Source organism: Leptinotarsa decemlineata, unplaced genomic scaffold (genome assembly GCF_025532065.1).
Source record: "Leptinotarsa decemlineata unplaced genomic scaffold, Ldec_3_MD MMD2_tig00000133_RagTag_RagTag, whole genome shotgun sequence".
In the NCBI taxonomy this organism is placed as follows: domain Eukaryota; kingdom Metazoa; phylum Arthropoda; class Insecta; order Coleoptera; family Chrysomelidae; genus Leptinotarsa; species Leptinotarsa decemlineata.
In genome coordinates, this window is record NW_027412542.1 from 1,251,971 (window position 1) to 1,270,466 (window position 18,496).

The 18,496-nt window shown below is 31.7% G+C and overlaps 1 protein-coding gene across 3 annotated transcripts; it reads right to left on the reverse strand.

Annotated features, from left to right (window-relative positions):
- Positions 1-637: 637 nt before the first annotated feature.
- DNAlig1 (DNA ligase 1) lies at positions 638-17,206 on the reverse strand. Of its 3 annotated transcripts, none has more exons than XM_074172498.1 (14): positions 17,056-17,206; positions 16,951-17,001; positions 16,628-16,696; positions 14,819-14,878; positions 14,445-14,764; positions 13,357-13,462; positions 12,890-13,062; positions 10,098-10,590; positions 8,574-8,775; positions 8,314-8,517; positions 4,743-4,959; positions 3,346-3,581; positions 3,072-3,269; positions 638-874 (listed from the first exon to the last, which is right to left on the reverse strand). In XM_074172498.1, exons 1-14 carry the CDS (start codon positions 17,073-17,075, stop codon positions 704-706), a joined length of 2,520 nt encoding a protein of 839 aa, XP_074028599.1. In that variant the 5' UTR covers positions 17,076-17,206; the 3' UTR covers positions 638-703. The 3 variants fall into 3 exon arrangements, with proteins under 3 accessions (XP_074028599.1, XP_074028598.1, XP_074028600.1); XM_074172497.1 differs by having other exon boundaries at positions 16,749-17,001; positions 17,056-17,170; XM_074172499.1 differs by lacking the exon at positions 16,628-16,696.
- Positions 17,207-18,496: the final 1,290 nt, after the last annotated feature.

The window sequence follows — 18,496 nt, forward strand, 5'->3', positions numbered from 1 at the left end:
CATCTTTATGAATTTTTTACTCGACTCATTTTCAATAGATTTGTGAACTAATTGACTCTTTTCAAATTTCATTTTTTGATTCTGAACAACTTCGTAGTAACCATGGTACATCTCTTCAAATAAAAAAGATGGGGTGTAAATTTTCAGTGACAAGAAGTTGGTAATAATTTTTATGTAGCTTAAAAAATACATGAAATAACGACAAATATAGAAAAGTTTGATTTTCAGATTGACGTGATGAGGATCCATAGTAATTTCACAAACTACACCTAACCATTTGATCTTCACAAACTTCATTTTCAAAAATTTCACATGTTCTATCACATAAGTGTAATGCTTCTGTGTGAAATTATTTTTTAATTAGGGATAGCCATGAACATATTTCGATAGGCTATATATTTGGGATGCATACATCCATATTTGAAATTTAATGAAGAGTATGTTTCATCTGGAAAACAGATGGGCAAATGATGACTTCTCTTTGGATCCTGTACAATAGGTATTTCAAAAAGTAGCATAAAATAGTGAATTTATTTAATCAGTATAATTTTTAGGTAGGAATATTAAGAGACTGAAGTAGTAAAAACTAAATGTAAAATTTAATTTTTATTCTTGGCTCTATAAGGAAATTTTTGGCGCCCATACAAAAATGTTTATTAAAAAAAAATGAAGTTATTCAACTTACAAGCTAACAGTATGCACATCAATAAAAATCTTCATCAAACTTAACATTTTGTTGCTGATTTTTGACCTGTTCTTGATTTGAATACATATAGGCAATTTGTTGTGATGATGTCGCTTCTTCTACAGTCTTGTCGTCTCGTATTCTTATGAATCTCGGAAATCGTAATGAGATACCTTTCTCTGGATCAGCCTGAAATAATAATTCAACCAATCAATTACTGTACTTTATTGTCTAAGAAAAAAATCTTATTGACAAAGCATATGAAAACAATACTATTACACAAAATAACATACACATATATGCACATATATACACACACATATATATATATATATATATATATGAAATACAAGTTATCAAGTAATTATAAAGAAAAATAAAAATAACAGGTGCAGACAAAATAAAAATATAATAAAATATAATAGTCGAAGTTATGTAAAATTTCCAGAACTGTAAAAAGTTCAAAAAATAAAACCTAAATCAGAAGCTGGTCTCAAAGCCTGTCTTCAAAATATTCGACCAAGCTGTAATACGCTTTTAAGAGCAAAAGTTCTTTTACACGGTTACGGAATACCTTGTAGTTCACTATACTTTTCATTTCGGTAGGTAAATGGTTGAAAATCTTCCGACTCTCAAACAAAACAGAATGTTTTGTTAACGTTGTTATTGGAATAGGCAGAGGTATGTCGTGAATTTGACGGGTAAAGTAGGTATTTTCTGATCTATAGCATTCTCTTCTTTTAAATATGAGACTTACTGTTTCCAAGATAAAAATGCAGTGTACAGTCAGTAATTTATTATTGATAAATAGGGGTTTGCAATGGTCCCTAATATTGGCTTTGTAGATGAATTTCACTGCTCTTTTTTGCAAAACGAAAACAGACTGTAGTAACTGTTTGCTACAAAACCCCCAGAAGGCGACACCATATCTCAAGTGAGATTCGATTAAAGCGTACTACGCAGTTTTACCAGCGTACGAAAAACAGTGCAGTGTTTATGATTGATTTTTTGTAAATTTATTTTTTTTTATCAACTTCTTATCCTTTCATTTTATTTTTCACCAATTCATTTTAGTTGACATCAAAATGGGTTTTTTTAGGAGAGATTTTTTTGGGAAAAAAGCCTTTTGGCTTTCACTTCACCATCTTTAAACAACTTCGTAAAGAGTTCATTTTGAAACAATTTCCTTCTTCCTCTCCAAAAATGGATTGACGAATTGAATACAGGGTGTTTCAGAATAAAATGCTGATCCTCAAGCGTGAATCCTCAGCTGATTTTAAGAAGAAAAGTTCAAATAAATGTATGTCTTTAACCTTATTGACTTTTGAGCTACAGGGTGTTAACATCTCAAATTTATTATATTAACTTTCTGGATAGGAATGAAAAAAGAGATTTTTGGGAAAAAAGTTTTCAACGTTTTTCTTAGAATTGTGCTTGAGATTTAGCACATGCCATTCATATTGGGACAAATTTAATTTTTTGATCTTTTTCATCTGACATGCGATTTTTGCGTAAAAAATTCAAGTTTGTCAAAAAAACAGTGGCATACATACTATTTATCCAAGAATATCCAGTCAATATTTCTGTACGAACGCCACTACTTCAAATTTTTAAAATCTACATGAAAAAAATTACTGTTGGGGCTTAGAGTGTAGGTGCATACACTTCATGAAGAACTGACATGAGACAATGAAAAATTCTTCAATATAATTGTATGTTGATAGCCTCCATTGATAAGCAATGAAAAAAGAGTAAAAATAAAACACGCTAATAACGAAAGTGAAGTTGGTTCGAAAGAAAGTTCATTGTTTTGTTTGGGGATAACACTTCATTCTGTTACAAAACCTAACATAACTGAAAATTGTGACTATTAGGATTTGGATTTCCGTGGCTTAGTTTACCAAATACTACAGTTGGTATCTAGATTTCTGAGAAAAAGTTCTGGAGACTTCTATACTCAAAGCATAACATGAAAGGACATGGAATCTTCGAAATTCATTATAAAAGAGAGAGCCTAGTGCACTAGTGATTTAGCTAGTTCGATAAGGTGTTCAAAGATAACCATGAGAGAGCTGAATTAAATATGTGAAATGTTTATTAAGAGCAATAAAACTGTTTGGATTTTTTGAACTATTTGTCACTTCTCTATGATAACCCAAAGTAACAGGCACTTTGACTGTTGAAGACAAAAAAATTTTGTACAAGTACTTGTATGACATAGACTACTTATTTTCCTTGTTTACTTTGGCCGAATACTTTTCTGTTCTGAATTTTTGTTATTACATTCAAATTCTATTTATTTAAATTATATTTAAAACATGTAAACTCTGAACTTCACCTCAAATAGATATAAATTTTTCAAACAACATATCTAGTTTCAACTCACAATTCCAACTGCTGCCTTATGAATGGGAGATAACGACAAATCAGCACATTTTATCTCCCACACCTGAACTGCATCAAACCAGTGATCCGGTTCTAAAGAACTATCATATCGGTAATATGATTTTGGCTGTGAAATAACATGATTCTTGAAATACTCCGAATGAGTTTGTAAGTTCTCATCACTGAATCCAGTTCCGATCTGAAATAAATTTCCAAGTTCATTATTCCAGAAAAATACTCGAAACTTTACATAGTGAAATAGTCTACAAACATACTTTACAAATGCTTTGATATTCCTCATTGTCGTTGTCATAACAGGCCAATAAGAATCCTCCGTAATGACCAGTACGTTTTCCTTTGCCAATATACCCTCCAATAACAACTACATCTATAGTATCTCCTACTCCTTCCAAATAGTCCTTCTTCAATTTCAACCAATTGTGTGATCTCTTTGCTATTTCGTAGGTTGCATCTTTTTCCAACGTCTTAACCATCAAACCCTCACAATTTCCTAAAATAATCGTATCAAAATCAGAAGATATACCATAGAAAATAATTAACTGTAAACTATATACAGGTGGTGGAATATACACGCATATTTAATCTCAACTTGTTTATCTATCAACGGAAATAAGTGCATTAGGAAATTTTTAGTGACCATAATCATTTTCAGGTATATCTTAAATTTATTAAAAAAAAATTATTGTCTAAACAGGAATAAATCCCAATAATAAGACATATTAACATCATTAGCAAGCATGTTACAGTTTTATATCTGCCTATACATATACACATACATACATACATACACATGAATACAATACTAATTTATCAACTAGAAACACCTGAAGCGAGTAAACAAAAAACAAAATAAAGGAAACATTTAGGAGAGTTAAGCAAATAATTAGGTGAAAAACTTGTGTGCAACAAGCTAGGAGAGTAATTGAAAAAAAACCATAAGTCAGATGTAGAGCTAACAAGTAAAACCATAGTTCAGGTGTATTACAAAAAAAAAATTCAGCAAAAATACAGTAGTAGTAGTAATAAGCTCACATGATTTCGGGACAGTCAATCAGATTATTTACTAGTTTATAAATGAAAATTATAGAGTAGTAGGTTCTTCGGTTTTGAAGGGATAATAGATTAAATTTATTCAGTATTTAAATTTTTCGGAAAACTGTATAGTTTTCTTAGATAACGGAAGACTTCTAATTTACTGAACTGGTCGAATCCTATAAATAAAAAATAATTCACGGAGTTTCGATAACCTGGCAGGAGCCAGGTTATACTATTGTGATACAAAACTATTTTCATTCACCTGTTTTTTTGATTAGATCTGAAATTTTGCTGTATTATTGCTTTATACACTAGACTGAAAGATCATTGGAGGTACGCAAGAAAAGTGGAGTTTTTTGATATTTCATTAATGTTATATTTCGAAATGATTACTGAATTGTCTAGTTGAAATCCCAGAAATGTCACATCATTAGTAATTTCAATTCTTTCATTGCAAAAATGAAGATCCATCAAAGTTTATCGATTGATCTTCTTTAAAATTGTCTTCATCTTATGTAAAGCAATATTGGCATTCTTGTGGTAACAAGGTATCAATTAAATAGTGGTGTGGACCTAATATACTACCCTGCGGGATTCCAGCTATAGTGTAAATTACCTTTTACACTTTCCTCAAGAAATTCTTGTACTTCTTCCATAGTTGTAGTGTCTAAACTTTTGGCGAATACCCATTCTCCTTCCACCTCTTTGAAGTATTGCTTGAGCAACTCTCTTCTTTCTATGAATGGTTTCCTAACTAATGCCTCTCCATTCAAGTACAACAGATCAAACATGAAAACACATACTTGTACTTTGATATCAGCTTCATTGGCATCCTAAAAGTGTTGAATACATACTTTAAATCTGCCATTATTCAACAAGATCTCGATAGTTTGTCCTGGAACCTCTGGCGTAAAATCTATTGAATAGATTCAGTTTTAGATTCAATAGATTCAACAAGATCTCGATCGATTCATAAAAAATATGCCCTAGATATCAGACCAAAGTCTTGGTGGTCTCATTAGGTTAAGATATAACTTCAAAAATCCTATCATTCAAATCTACATATAATACTTGAAAACAATTAACCCCAACACCTTTTAGCGCGAAACTCAAAGTTTAATAAACCTACAATCATGTAAACCTGTATTCTAAAATATTTCAGAAAATAAATTTGTAATTAGTGTTACCCAATATATAATAGAATTAAATTTTGTACATCATACAGTTCTTTGTTTTGTAGGTGAACTATTGAATACATAATAAAACGGTGGTTACTTTTTAAGAAAACATAATCCGTACTAGTAGGCCGTGGTCAAATGGAACCCAGAGTACCAAACATTTCGTTTGCTACTTCCAGTGGGACATTCGTAAACAAAGACACAACATCGAAGCTGACCAGAATATACGTCAGCTCCAGAGTTAAATCCAACGAAGTCTGTCGAATCATTGACGTAGGAGTTTATCTTTCCCACATGCGGCTAGAGGAACAAGGCTAGATGCTTTGCCAAGTGGTAGGTTGGTGAGCCTGGAGCACTAACTATTGGTCTCAGTGGCATGTTAGTTTTGTGTATTTTCGGAAGCCGTAGAATTTGGGTGGAACAGCTTCAGTTCTGAGAATGGCTCTGTGTAAGGTTTCCGACAGTGAGAAAGATTCGATAATTTTGTTAACGTTCCTTAGCCTTGATTGTGTTGCGTTTATCGTATACCGTGCACTTGTGGGGAGGTATACGTCGGATCCACCAAAAGATCCATGGGAACAAGGCTGAAGGAGCATGAAAGACTTGGCCAAACGGACAAGTCAGCTGTGGTGGAACACGCATTCAGTGAAGGAAACCACATGATTCTATTTGAAAACACTGCCCTTGACCAGGGATACCATAGCCGACTGGTATGGGAAGCAAAAGAAATACACAAACTCACGGATGATTTTAAGAGAAAAGAAGAAGCTGTGAACCTCTTAATCGAATATGGAAACCCATTCCAAGAAGTTCAACAATAGCAAACAGCATGACGGCAGGTAGAAAGGGGTCAACGAACGGTATTGACAATTTACCAACTTCAGGTATTATCACACCAGACTACTTGAATCAACGTAAACACGCTTTACGTAATTTACCTAAGCCAGGTTCAGGTATTAGCATACCAAACTACTTGAGGAGTCAACATAAATACATATTACGCAGCCGTAATATCCAGTCATTGGAGATATTCTGCCGCGCTTAGACAAGAGGTCGTATCTAGTTTTGCAAGAGTTTTGAGTTATTTGGAGATTAGTAAATCCAATTGGAATATCAGTGTTTGTTGTATTCAAAATTAACTTTTTGGAGAAATGTTGTTTAGTGTGATGAGTCGTTAATGATTCAATAGTTTGACATTTTAAATATCACTATTCAAGAGAATTTGATGACTTTGACAGATACGACTTTTGGACTAAGTTATAATGCCTCACCATGAAATGAACTTGAGTCATATTCTTGTGAGAGATACGACTTTTTGCCTTTGGAAGAATCATATAAGACATATCGGCTTGGGAAATGAACTAACCAAATGAATAAGTGATGTTTATTAGGATTAAGTGGAAACAAAAAATCATGTATTCACAATATTTTGTGAGAACTGAGAATGGAAAATCAGTAAAATCAGTTTTTGATGATTGAAATATTTGATTAAAAAACTTCAATCTAATCCGGTTTCTTCTTCGGTCTCCAGTAACTCCTCCCAAAACTTGAGTCTATTTTTGGGTACAGACATCCCTTGTAATTTACGAATCAAGTTATGTTTTCGAATTGGGTTTATTCCTTTCGGAGTGGATCTGATTTGCGGCCAAGCTATTTCTTCTTTCAGAGCTTTCGCAGTTGGGAAACACAATTCAATTCACTCTCCATCAAACTTTGTTTTGTGAAATAGTTTTTTGGAACCTCTCACGAAATGTACTTCACAAAACATAGATAATTATCTATTATCTATTATAATAGAGGTTTTGGTTCCGTTTTCTTTAGTTTGAATCTGGCTGAACAGTCTGAAACATCCAAAAAGTCATCTACATCCATATGAATGCAGGTCGTACGTCCACTATTTGATATTTGAACACAAGTTTTATAGTCTTCAAAATCTACGACTTTGCCCTTCTGTTTTAATTACTTTTCCACTTGGTGATGGAATGAGTCAGCATTCATGAAAGTGTGACCAGTTTGAAGATATTTGAGTTTCAGTAAATTTATTGTTGTACATTCAGAATTAATGAAGTGAACTAAAAAACAGTACAGAGTCCAGTTTTTATTCTGGGCTGCACAATTATCCATCCAAAGTGTTATTTCTTTGGCATCTCTGTGTGATAATAGAAATTTATTGAAAGTTAATATTATGTCAGATTGTGACCTTTCAGCACCTGAACATATTCACCGAAGTTCAGTTGCAATGTGAAATTGTCAATTTTGTCGTTTTCAAAAACAATGTTCAACAAATGTACGGAAGTGATCGCTAATATTATTCGTAGAAATATGGAAGAATACATTCACCACGTGGTGCAATAAAGAATAACTTTCACACACATAACCTCACTTCTGTTGAATTGAACAGGTGTAAGTATCACATTTTCAGCCAGATTTCGTACTCATCATATTTCAATTGAAGGCAACCTAATTTCAAAAGTCGTATAAGGAATTTTAAAGCAGTGTTACGACAATCTGACTCAGTGCAGGGCAGATAGGACAATTCAACCATGTATTTGCTTATCAAATTCTATATGAATAGCAATAAGAGAAGTCTCAACTGTCAGATAGGACGACATGATTTACCATGAACCAGATACGACACTTTGATTTAGTAACCGCTTGATATTCTCAAGATACGACAAATAGTATATGTTATTTTAGGTATTTAGACTGAAGATACGACATTCTGACTTTGTCCCTTGGATAGGTTGTGTTCAATAGAAGCGAAATATTCAAAAACCTTGAAATGCAATTTTTGGTCAGTTACGACCTTCTGTCTTAGCACGGCAGTATTAACTCAGGTTGTATAAATCTCTGAGGAAGGTAGCCACTCGCGCCAGCGAAACATCAGGAAGAAATTCCAAAAATCGGCGGTCTTCAAACCTGAATAAAAATAGTGACACTGAAAACCCCGGCCGCGAAAGCCTAAACCATTTAGTCATAAATGAAGTTGTTTATAAATTGTAAAGATACCTTTCTCTTTCTGGTGCTGAGAATTTGAAATGGTAAAATTTGTTTCTTTTCCTTATCCCAAGCAACAGCTTCACAATCGAGGATACAGGATTTGACATCTTCAACCTTGCAACCCTCCAATCGTGAAATAATATCTGGGTATTTTGAAGTATTATTTTCTTGATTTCTACTGAATATATGTACATTTTCATTGTCAATGTGAATCTAAAAAGAATCTTATTAGAGGAATTTATATAAAATTTTTGAATAATGTGAATTACCTGAGCTCTTTCACCATCATATTTCCATTCACAAGTGAATTTCAAACCTTCGAACCTTCGGAGTACCTCCTGTACTCCCTTCGTTGGATGCGCTAACATTGGCTTCAAAGGAATTCCAGGTGTTAATTTGCAATGTTCAGGTAACTTTTCTATACCCTTCTCCAAAATTATTGAAATAATTTTGTCGTAGTTTGGACACTCGCTGTTATAAAATACATGATGATATAAAATACATACTGATATAAAATACAGAAAATGAGATAACAATAATGATGCAACTATTATTTTGATTATTTTTGTTTTATCAACAACTAGTACTGTGTTGCATGCGCAGCGTTATAGACCAGTGCTTTCAAAAAATTGTTCTACAGCGCCATCTAGTGGCGAGTTACAGAAAAATTGATAGCCTAAAAACCTTCTCTATGAAAAATTACTAATACATGTCAAGTTTCATCACGATCGGTTGAGCGATGTAGAAGTTTATCACTTACCAACAAACATCCATTTTTATATATATGATAAAGAAAATCTGTGATACATATATACAGATTTTTCAACATTTTATGTTTTAGATCATCATAGATGGACCTAACAAGAGTCTCACGAAAGTCTTCAATGCCGATTGATATTATAACTTATACTACCGATTTAACTAAGGGCACAAGACATTTACAGTTTGCTTCTTTTGAATTAACTTTCCAAGGATAATTTTTTCTATTTGTCTCAAAAAATAATGGACTGATATATTCAATGGAAACACCTGTGGGAGAGACTTTGAAAAGTTGATGAAAACTGTAACTTATCACTTTGAAAAGGCTTCCATTTACGAAGTATGTACATGTACAATCACTCAACAAATCTATATACTGAAAAATTATGTTTTTCTGTATGACGATCTGAGCAAACAATATTTTAAGTATTTATCAAATGGTGTCAAGAGACTTACTCTTCATTAATTTTGTCTCATTCCATTATTATGAAATGAGATTCAAATTTTTTAAATATGTGATAAAAAAAAAATTAGATGACATAGGAAATAATTCATTTTATCATATGTTCTCGGTTATATGAATTAAATTTCGTTAATTTTCAAAACTCTGAGTTCTATTGAAATTTTTAGTGTAAAGTAATGAATGATAAAGGTATTTACTTTTTTATAGAAGATGTAATAGTTACCAAGTATTTAAATTTTTTCAAATCTATGAATCTTATGATTTGAATATGAAAGGAAGACACCTTTTTTGTAGAGTCCTTTACAATAACAAAAAAAATGTAATGACACTTTTTATCGAGATATTGAGAAAAAATTAACTCCAGCATCAGATAAAAAAAATTTACATCGCATAAACAAAGCTTCACTCAGATTTGCTGGAATTTTTCAGGAGTTTCCCTCCGCTATATGATGAAGGTCTGGTAAAAAATGAATTATTTCAGTAATAATTCAAGTTATCCATTTTTCTTAAATATGTGCTTTGCTACTGAAATAAATATGTAATTATTCAATTTGAAGAAAAACTTTCTCACCAATAGGCTGTTTTAAGGAGAATACTGAATCTGTCGTATTCTGCTTTAAACGAGTCAGCAGACATACTTTTAGACATATTCAGCTCCTCAGGTGGATACTGCTGATTTGAAGGAGTCATTGCACAAGCCAACGCCAAAGCTTGTAATACAGATTGTTCTGCAAGGCCGATTCTCAGTTTACCAGCCAGAGATCGAATCAGGAACCTTGCTTCAGATCCTTGACACGCCACAAACATGGCTTGAATTTTCTCAACTTTTTTGGTCTGAGATGCATGTCCTGTCATCTTTGCGATATCTTTCAGTTTTTCAAACACCCCTCGAACGGTTAACCTTGCCGGTTTGATAAGCATCCTTTGATTCGACTTCGATTTTTCGGCTACTAGACCTAAGTCACCAACTTCTTGCGAGTCTGCTTTTATTTGAGCCATGCTTCTTCCAGTTGATTGCGCAATGGCTTTCATGAGACTAGTTTCAGCTATTCCCAATTCCAAACCTGAAATTGAAGTCTCACATTTAGTGACATCATTGAAGTGGGCAAAGTTTGGAATTCAAATTATTTACAGATTCACATGAAATTGAAGTATGACATAGATTGACGAGATTACTCAAACTTTAACAAAAATGTGGGAAGCTTCTGAATGAAGAAAGGAAGCAATCAAGTTCAAAACGAACTCTTTACAAAGATGTGTAGATCATGGAAAGAGGTTTTTCTGAATTTTTCATCGTTAAACCAATATGAAATATCAAATCAAGTTTATTCATCATTCAACATTCATTTTTCAATGAGAAAACATTTCTTTTTTTACAACATGAAGGACCACGCACAAACCTTATAGAAAATGGCTTTCGGTGAATTCTGATGATTTTTTGGTATAATGAACTTTTCATTGTCATGATTAAAAGTCTCCACAGACACAACAAAAAATAATTACAGTTTTTGAGAAAAACTTGCTCAAACTCGGGAAATTGTTGAATTTATTTCACAAATATGTCAAAAAGTGTCGTCTAGTGTTCATATTCAATGTTCCCAAAAATATAGCCAGAGAAACAAAGGAGAAAAGGGGGCTGTACCATGAATATGTCTCACACGGTATATCAATTGAATCATCTTCTATAACCATATCCATATCCATTGACTAACTTTCTCAAGATCTATTATTTTCATAATATAGAAATTATTTTTTCATTCCTCGGATAATGGCTTCATACGTCACCTGTATGATCTGCAATTATTCGCAAACGGTGCTGTAAAGACACAAGACCCATGAAACAATTGCTGAAACGAATGCTACAATTTCCCAGAAGCATGAAGTTGCAAAAAACACTGCGTATTTCTCCCGTTTTACTAGCAAATTCCCCATTTTACCAACTATGAACAATTTTTTTCTTAAAAACTGTCCATTATTTTTCATTATCATGCCTTAACGAAAGATATCAATTGTTGATCTAGGAAATACCAAAAGTGAAAAAAGAAAAATATTAAGAGGAGTGCCACAAGGGTCAATATTGGGGCCACTTCTGTTTCTAATATATATATCAACGACCTACCTCACGTGATGAACTCGTCAGGTATAGAAACTATATTGTATGCAGATGATGCAACCTTGGACAAAAAAATATATAAAATAGATTATCCTCATATGATCCATACTGACATATTAGAGAAAGCTCAATCATGGTTCACACCAAATGACTTGATTTTCAATGAACAAAAAACAGAAACTCTAACTTTTGAAACAATTTGTTTAAATCGAGATAACAAAAATTCTACCAAATTTTTGGGAGTACAAATAGATTTCAACCTGAAATGGATAGACCACATAAATAACATGTGTAGTAAACTTAGTAAGACGGTTTTTGCTATCGGAAGAATCAAAAAAATTGTAAATCAAAGTGCGGCACTTGCAACATATCATTATCTTTTTCATTCAGTCCTTAGGTATGGTATAATCAATTGGAATAATGCATCAAAGGTACATCTTAATAGAATATTTGTCATTCAAAAATTTCCAGTAAGAAGCATAATCTCTGCCAATTATGATGAAAAGTGCCGACCAATATTTGTAAAACTTGAAATAATGACCCTATATTCAGTTATTGTCTATGAAAATCTGCTTCTTGTTCAACAACACTTGTTGAATGAAGTTGCTCACAAGGATATACACCAACATTATACAAGAAATAAATCAAACCTTGTTCCTACAGCTAATAGGTTGAAAAGAACAGATAATATAGGAATTAAGCTATACAATGCCTTATCTGCCGAATTTCGTAACTTGCCATTTAGAAGATTCAAAAACTTATTGAAGAAAATATTAACCAAACATCCTTTTTATGAAATTGATTAATTTTTCCATTTATCCAAGAAGAAAGAGACACTTTTGTGGTCACCTCCCGAACTTTTACTCAACTTTGTATATATATAATACGTTAGCTATGTGTTTATAATTTGTGAAAGCTCATTCATGGCTTTACATTTTAGTCAAGTCTTATAAGTTTGGAATTTGATCTTGTTAACCTGTATTTTTTTTTTGTAAATCTAATTTATCTACAAGCATTTTTTAAAAACTATATTGACAAATCTTACCCTCTCAAACCTATTTTAGAAATTGTATTGACATGTCTAAAAACTGTGTGTTTCTTGAGACTAATAAATATTATTATTATTGTGCCCGTCGAGACTTTTGATCAGGACATTGAAAAATTCATCATACCAAAAAATCTGCAGAATTCACCAATAGCCATTTTCTATAAAGTTTGTGTGTGGTCCTTGATATTTTTCAATTGCTTACCTTCATATGCAGGGGCCAGTTTATTCAAACATAAATACACGCTAGGCAGTAGGTCCTCTGGTGTTAAAACAATTACAGATCTGAAATAGTTACTTAAAATTTCGATGATCTTGAGCCTTGCGGATATGTTCTCTATTTCTTCAAACGTCCTAGCTAGAGCAATGTAAGGTACTCTAAAAAAAAATTAATATTTTCAATTATTTTCAAAAATAACACAAGATCTTGGAGCACAAATTATTACTTAATTTCTGATTAGACAACCATTTCTTTATCCAAGCTAATAAGTGAACGATTTTCATATAAAAGTTGGACTGATCATCAGTACAACTGATGAAGCTACATGGTAGCGAAACACGTCTTAAACAAAAGTCATAGTGTGAAACTGTTCAATTATTATCATGGATAGTGTTGATAATTTTCATGAAGAAACAGGTCAGTATATTTACAACTATTTCATTTATACTCACTTTTCTTTATATTCCCATACAGCGTCTTTTATTGGGTGATATTTAGAAGAGTTTGGAGTGTAACCGCCGGTGTCCGATTTTTTGTTGTCTTCTGAAGTTTGTTTTTCTGAAAAAATTAGTTCAAAATTACCACATTCTTCTAAATTGTAACAATCTCTCAATCAATGCATAAATTAAATTGTGATAATGTATGAGCATTATAAATATACTTTACTTTGGCTATAACAAAACAGATGAAGCCAAAAATAATTCAAGTCTTAACTAACAACTAGAATGAAATACTTTGAAACTGCAGTTCTTACTGAGAACTGCAGTTTCTATATATATAGCTATATATATATATATATATATATATATATATATATATATATATATATATATATATATATATATATATATATATATATATATATATATATATATATATAGCTATATAGCTAGGTTGTCATCCTATGCTACAGTAAAATTTCATCAGCAAACGTGATATTGAAACATGGCCACATATAACAAAAAAAGTAGACAGTGCATTATCACACGAGACATATGAGAGGATCTAGTTAGTATTATCAATCTGCGTGTAAATATGATCCACAAGATGGTAGTAAGCTGCTTCAATTGATATCTTTTTTTACAAAACTGTGCTGAGTCGAAAATATATTCTCACAAATTTTCAAGAACTGAAATTCTTAAGGCAACTACTCAAGTTATCGGTTCAACCCTCTATAAAAAATTTAGATTCCAGGATTTTGTTCAGTTAGAAAGTCGCAAACAGGTTCAAAGTTGTCCGAGATGATTTGATCTGGCACTAATAAACAAATAAAAGCAAACTTGAATACCAATCTACAAGTCTTCACGAAATGTAAAAGGATACCTATAAAAGAGTATCTCAAGTCTGTGAAAGATAAAGTTCACTAAACTACCATCCAGACGAAATAATTTGTTACAGTGATTGGTGTTTCTATATTATTCAGTTTTCTCAGACTGTTTTGAAGTGTGTGAAAAATACATGAAGATAATTTTAAATGATTTCAAAAATATTTTATTTGTTTGTTTTTTGTGAAAACTTCTAAGATAAAATTTGACATTACCAAAGAATATATTATTGATTTTTTTCTCAGAAGTATCAGAAGTGGCATCTTTTTCATTTTCTTTTTTCATTGGTGAGGTTTTTTTTGCTGGAATTTCATTTTCAGATGATTTGCGTTTTTCATCTTTCAGTAGTGTTTTATCTTTACATTTTCCATCTTTCTGCACATCTTTTCTTCCACTGATCTCAACTTTGGGTCGTTTTTCTTTTTTCAATGGAGATTTCTTATTTAATTCTTTCTCTTTTTTACCATTACTTTCTCCTAATTGTTCATCTGTTTCAACATCATTTTTTTCACAGTCCAGTTTTTTTTTCAGGTCCCTAAAAACATATTTTTTCTATCAAGTTATTAGATTAGATGCTATTGCTACATACTCATCTCCGCTAGATTCATCGCTACTCAATATCCTTGCTCTTTTTCCTTTCCTCTTCAACCTTGAAATATGTTATTATTTGAGTTTGTTGATCAAATTTTTTTTTCGAATTTTACATTTTGGTTTTATTTGCACATATACTTATATGTTACATAGACATGCTTTATTCATATATATATTTTTTTCTACTGATTTTTCCTGATAAGTGTCATGCATTTTATAGTTCCTTTTCACATTATCTATGTTTTTTAGATATGAATAAATGTTTATATATCAATATTGTTACCTCTAATATTATTGTCAACTAAGAGTAAAGTTAATAATTTTGGTTTCATCTTTTATTTCAATGTAGTTGACAATGTTTAATTGTAAATGCTATAGCGGTTAGGTTTTACAATATCTAAAAAAATATTGATAGGTTCAAGAACTATGAGAAGAAAAAAAATTAATGTAGTATTTATTACTATTGAATATATTGAAAATACTAAGACCAAAAACTTTGTCTTATTGCTTAGTGAAGTATAGGAAAGACCTCACAAAAGGAATGTACCAATAACGTCAATAATGATTTAAATAATTTGAATTTATGACAAAAATCACAAAATGATGATATTATCACATGTTAATTGAGAAAGACACAGTTCTGAAGATATTGAAAAGCATGTTCAAAGATGCAACCAGGATCTTAACTAATAGTGCAACTCAGATACATTTCAGGTAAATATTAGAGAAATTTTGCAACAACCTTTGTCCCTATTAGATCGCTAGCTAACGAAGAGGGATCATCGCTCCTCTGACCACTACATGACCATGAACTTACTCAAAAAAGTTACCATTTCACTGTTAAATGCATTTGAAGAAAATTCTGGGTTTTTCAGACAAATTATCAGAAATGTAATACCGCCTACACGAACAAAGAAAATTACTGTTTTCTAATTTTAAAAATAATTAGTCTCAATAATTTATAAGATTCACAAAACCCGAACAATATCTGTGACACTAAACATGATCAACAAATTCTTGAGATTCAATACGTTCATGAGTTGCAAACAAAAATGGATAAATTCCAAAAAACTAATTTTGAAATTCCGCTAACAAACGTAATTCATAATAAAAGTACATACATAGAAAAAGCAACAAGAAAAATTATGATCATCTTGTGATAAAAACAGTCATTTACATTGAAAGAAGAATACTTTTAGGAGGTTAGTTTTTGAGAAGCTTTTAGGTTTTTCACTTCTTCATCTTCATACAAAAAACTTCCAGAGAGAGGAAAAAAGTAATTGAAATCGAAATAAAATCTTTACACAGATGTGTAGATCATGCACAACAGTTCTTCCAGTTACAAACTACTTTTAAATATATGAACATTCCAATTTGATCAGGTTGACTACATTAACCTTTCTTGATTTTATATCGTATCTAGAAACATGTGGATGTGCTGATAAGGAGTTGAAGGCAAGTGTTTTTGGCACGAAACTTCTATAGAGGTACCAGCAGGAATGATAGATTTCCATGTTTGTGAAATTTCATCTCAATACGTTGTGTAACGTTTCTGTGAAGGATATCTGTTTCAAATCCATATTGAATATACAAGTTGAACAGAGAAAAAGTGATTTTCGTGTACCTAATTCAATATTTATCTGTTTGATAGTAGTTGTTTCCAATGGGTTTCACATCTTTGTAGAGTTTATTTTGAAGTTGATCACTTTTTTCCTTTCTTTAAAAACTTCTCATATTTTTTATACAATGAGTAGAAAGCCAAAAAGTGTTTCACAGATAGATAAAGTCATATAACATTTAATCTTACTTTCTAGTATCCACATCAATAGATTCTATCAAAGTACTAGCATTTGTATTCCCATCTAGTTTTTTAGACCTAGAATAAAAATAAATCATTTTTGACGACTCGATTCCAATTCCGTACTTACATGAGTCCATGATAAATAAATAAATTCCTTTCATTTGAAATCAAATTATTGTTATGAATTATATTTCTACTCAAAGTAAGAATATCGCAAAATGACATAGCCAGAACATTGTAATTAAGGCAGCTGGTGAATTTATAAGGGATGATACGAAATACAGTTGAAATCATTCTTCCTTTAAATAAAACTATTAAAGTTGACATACCCTCCTTCTTCTGTTGGCTTATCTTTTGGGGGTACTCTGTTGAAGAATGACCTTTGAAAATAATTCAATTAGAAAATTGCTTAAAATCATAATTTCTCAACTTACGTTATACTCTTTTGAAACATACTTTCAATTTGATATTTTAATTAAATGGCCCAATAATTTTTAAATTCAAAACAAACATATATCATTATAGGTTAAATTACGGAACACCACTGACACGGACAGTTGTCAATTCTTTCCCGCTCAATTTTTGTCATTTTTGGCTACGTTCGATACTCTACTGTAAATTATTCAAAAAATACACTTCCACTTAAAGTGTAAGTCTCACGTTCATGTATGTTTTCTGAATGGGTTTCGATTGATTTTCATCAAGTATCGGTTAGTTTTATCATGTCCTTTAAATCTAAAGGATATGTTAAATCTAAGTGGCAGCTATTAACCTAATCAATTGAGGCTGAGGCCCGTGATGTTAATTCAAAAGACAGGTCTCATGAGTTCGTTCTTCGTTCATTTCGTGTTTGAAGTAATTTTCATAGTTTGATGATTTGCTGATTTCATTTTCGAAATTGAAATACCCACCCTCGAAGCGAAGATACAGGTATTGACAACAATTAAAAAAATGAATTGTCAGGAGTTAACGCAAAAAAATGTTTGAAATTGTCATCTGAGTTAGTATACAGACCGTGCGTTCCACTAAGCTCTCACAACGATCAAAATGTTCCCATAACCGTTCCACATAATGATCGCGGTCGTTATGATCGCCTCGAAAACGTTACTCATGACATCATTACTTTTGCTCACGGCAAGCTCACAACCAGAGTACGTGCTCACAACGACCCATCTAAAGAGCTGGGTCGAAGTCACAAAACTATAGAAGTGAACGTTGAGAATATTTCGGCGCAATTTTTGAAATATGACATATGTTATGCGTTATTTTTGGTTCATTTCTAATTTCTCAACTTATTCCATTATTCAATCTCATAAGTAATCAATGGAATGATTACTTACACATATCGAAGTAAAGTAATTGTGTTGATATGACATTTTGAAAATTTATAGTGTAATATGTGATTGAAAATCATGTATAGTTCAAGTACTCTCAGGCAATCATAAAACTCGGTCAGTAAAAATTATCCAATACGAACCGCCAATTCTTCAGTCCACGTGAACTAATTCGTTGCGGCATAATTCCTTTGAATTGGTTTTTTTGGCCTTTGACTTCGCCTTTCAAGATAACTATATCGGTTACTTCGACCTGAAATGACTTTTGAATTCTTCGTCTGAATAACGATTAAATACATTCTCATAATCAATAATACGTGGCCTGAGTTTTCAGTTTTCACGATTATAATTTTAAAAAGTTGCATTCCACTCTCCATCTGAACTAGATGAATTAGTTTCTGAAGCACTATTGCGACGCATCTACGAATATCCGATTGCCGTATAAGACATTTTGACTACATTCAAACTCAATTTGTTTAATAATTTATACATCTTTTTTAATATAAATGAAGTTAGCTTGCAATTATTGAAACCTATAGTT

Excerpts from the sequence above, each read along its gene's own strand:
- DNAlig1 (XM_074172497.1), bottom strand. The coding sequence starts at position 16,948 with ATGTCAACTTTAATAGTTTTATTTAAAGGAAGAATGATTTCAACTGTA. Across the intron at positions 13,463-14,444 it reads AATCAATAATATATTCTTTG|AAAAACAAACTTCAGAAGAC; the intron begins GTAATGTCAAAT and ends TAATTTTTTCAG. Across the intron at positions 8,518-8,573 it reads ATGATGGTGAAAGAGCTCAG|ATTCACATTGACAATGAAAA; the intron begins GTAATTCACATT and ends GATTCTTTTTAG.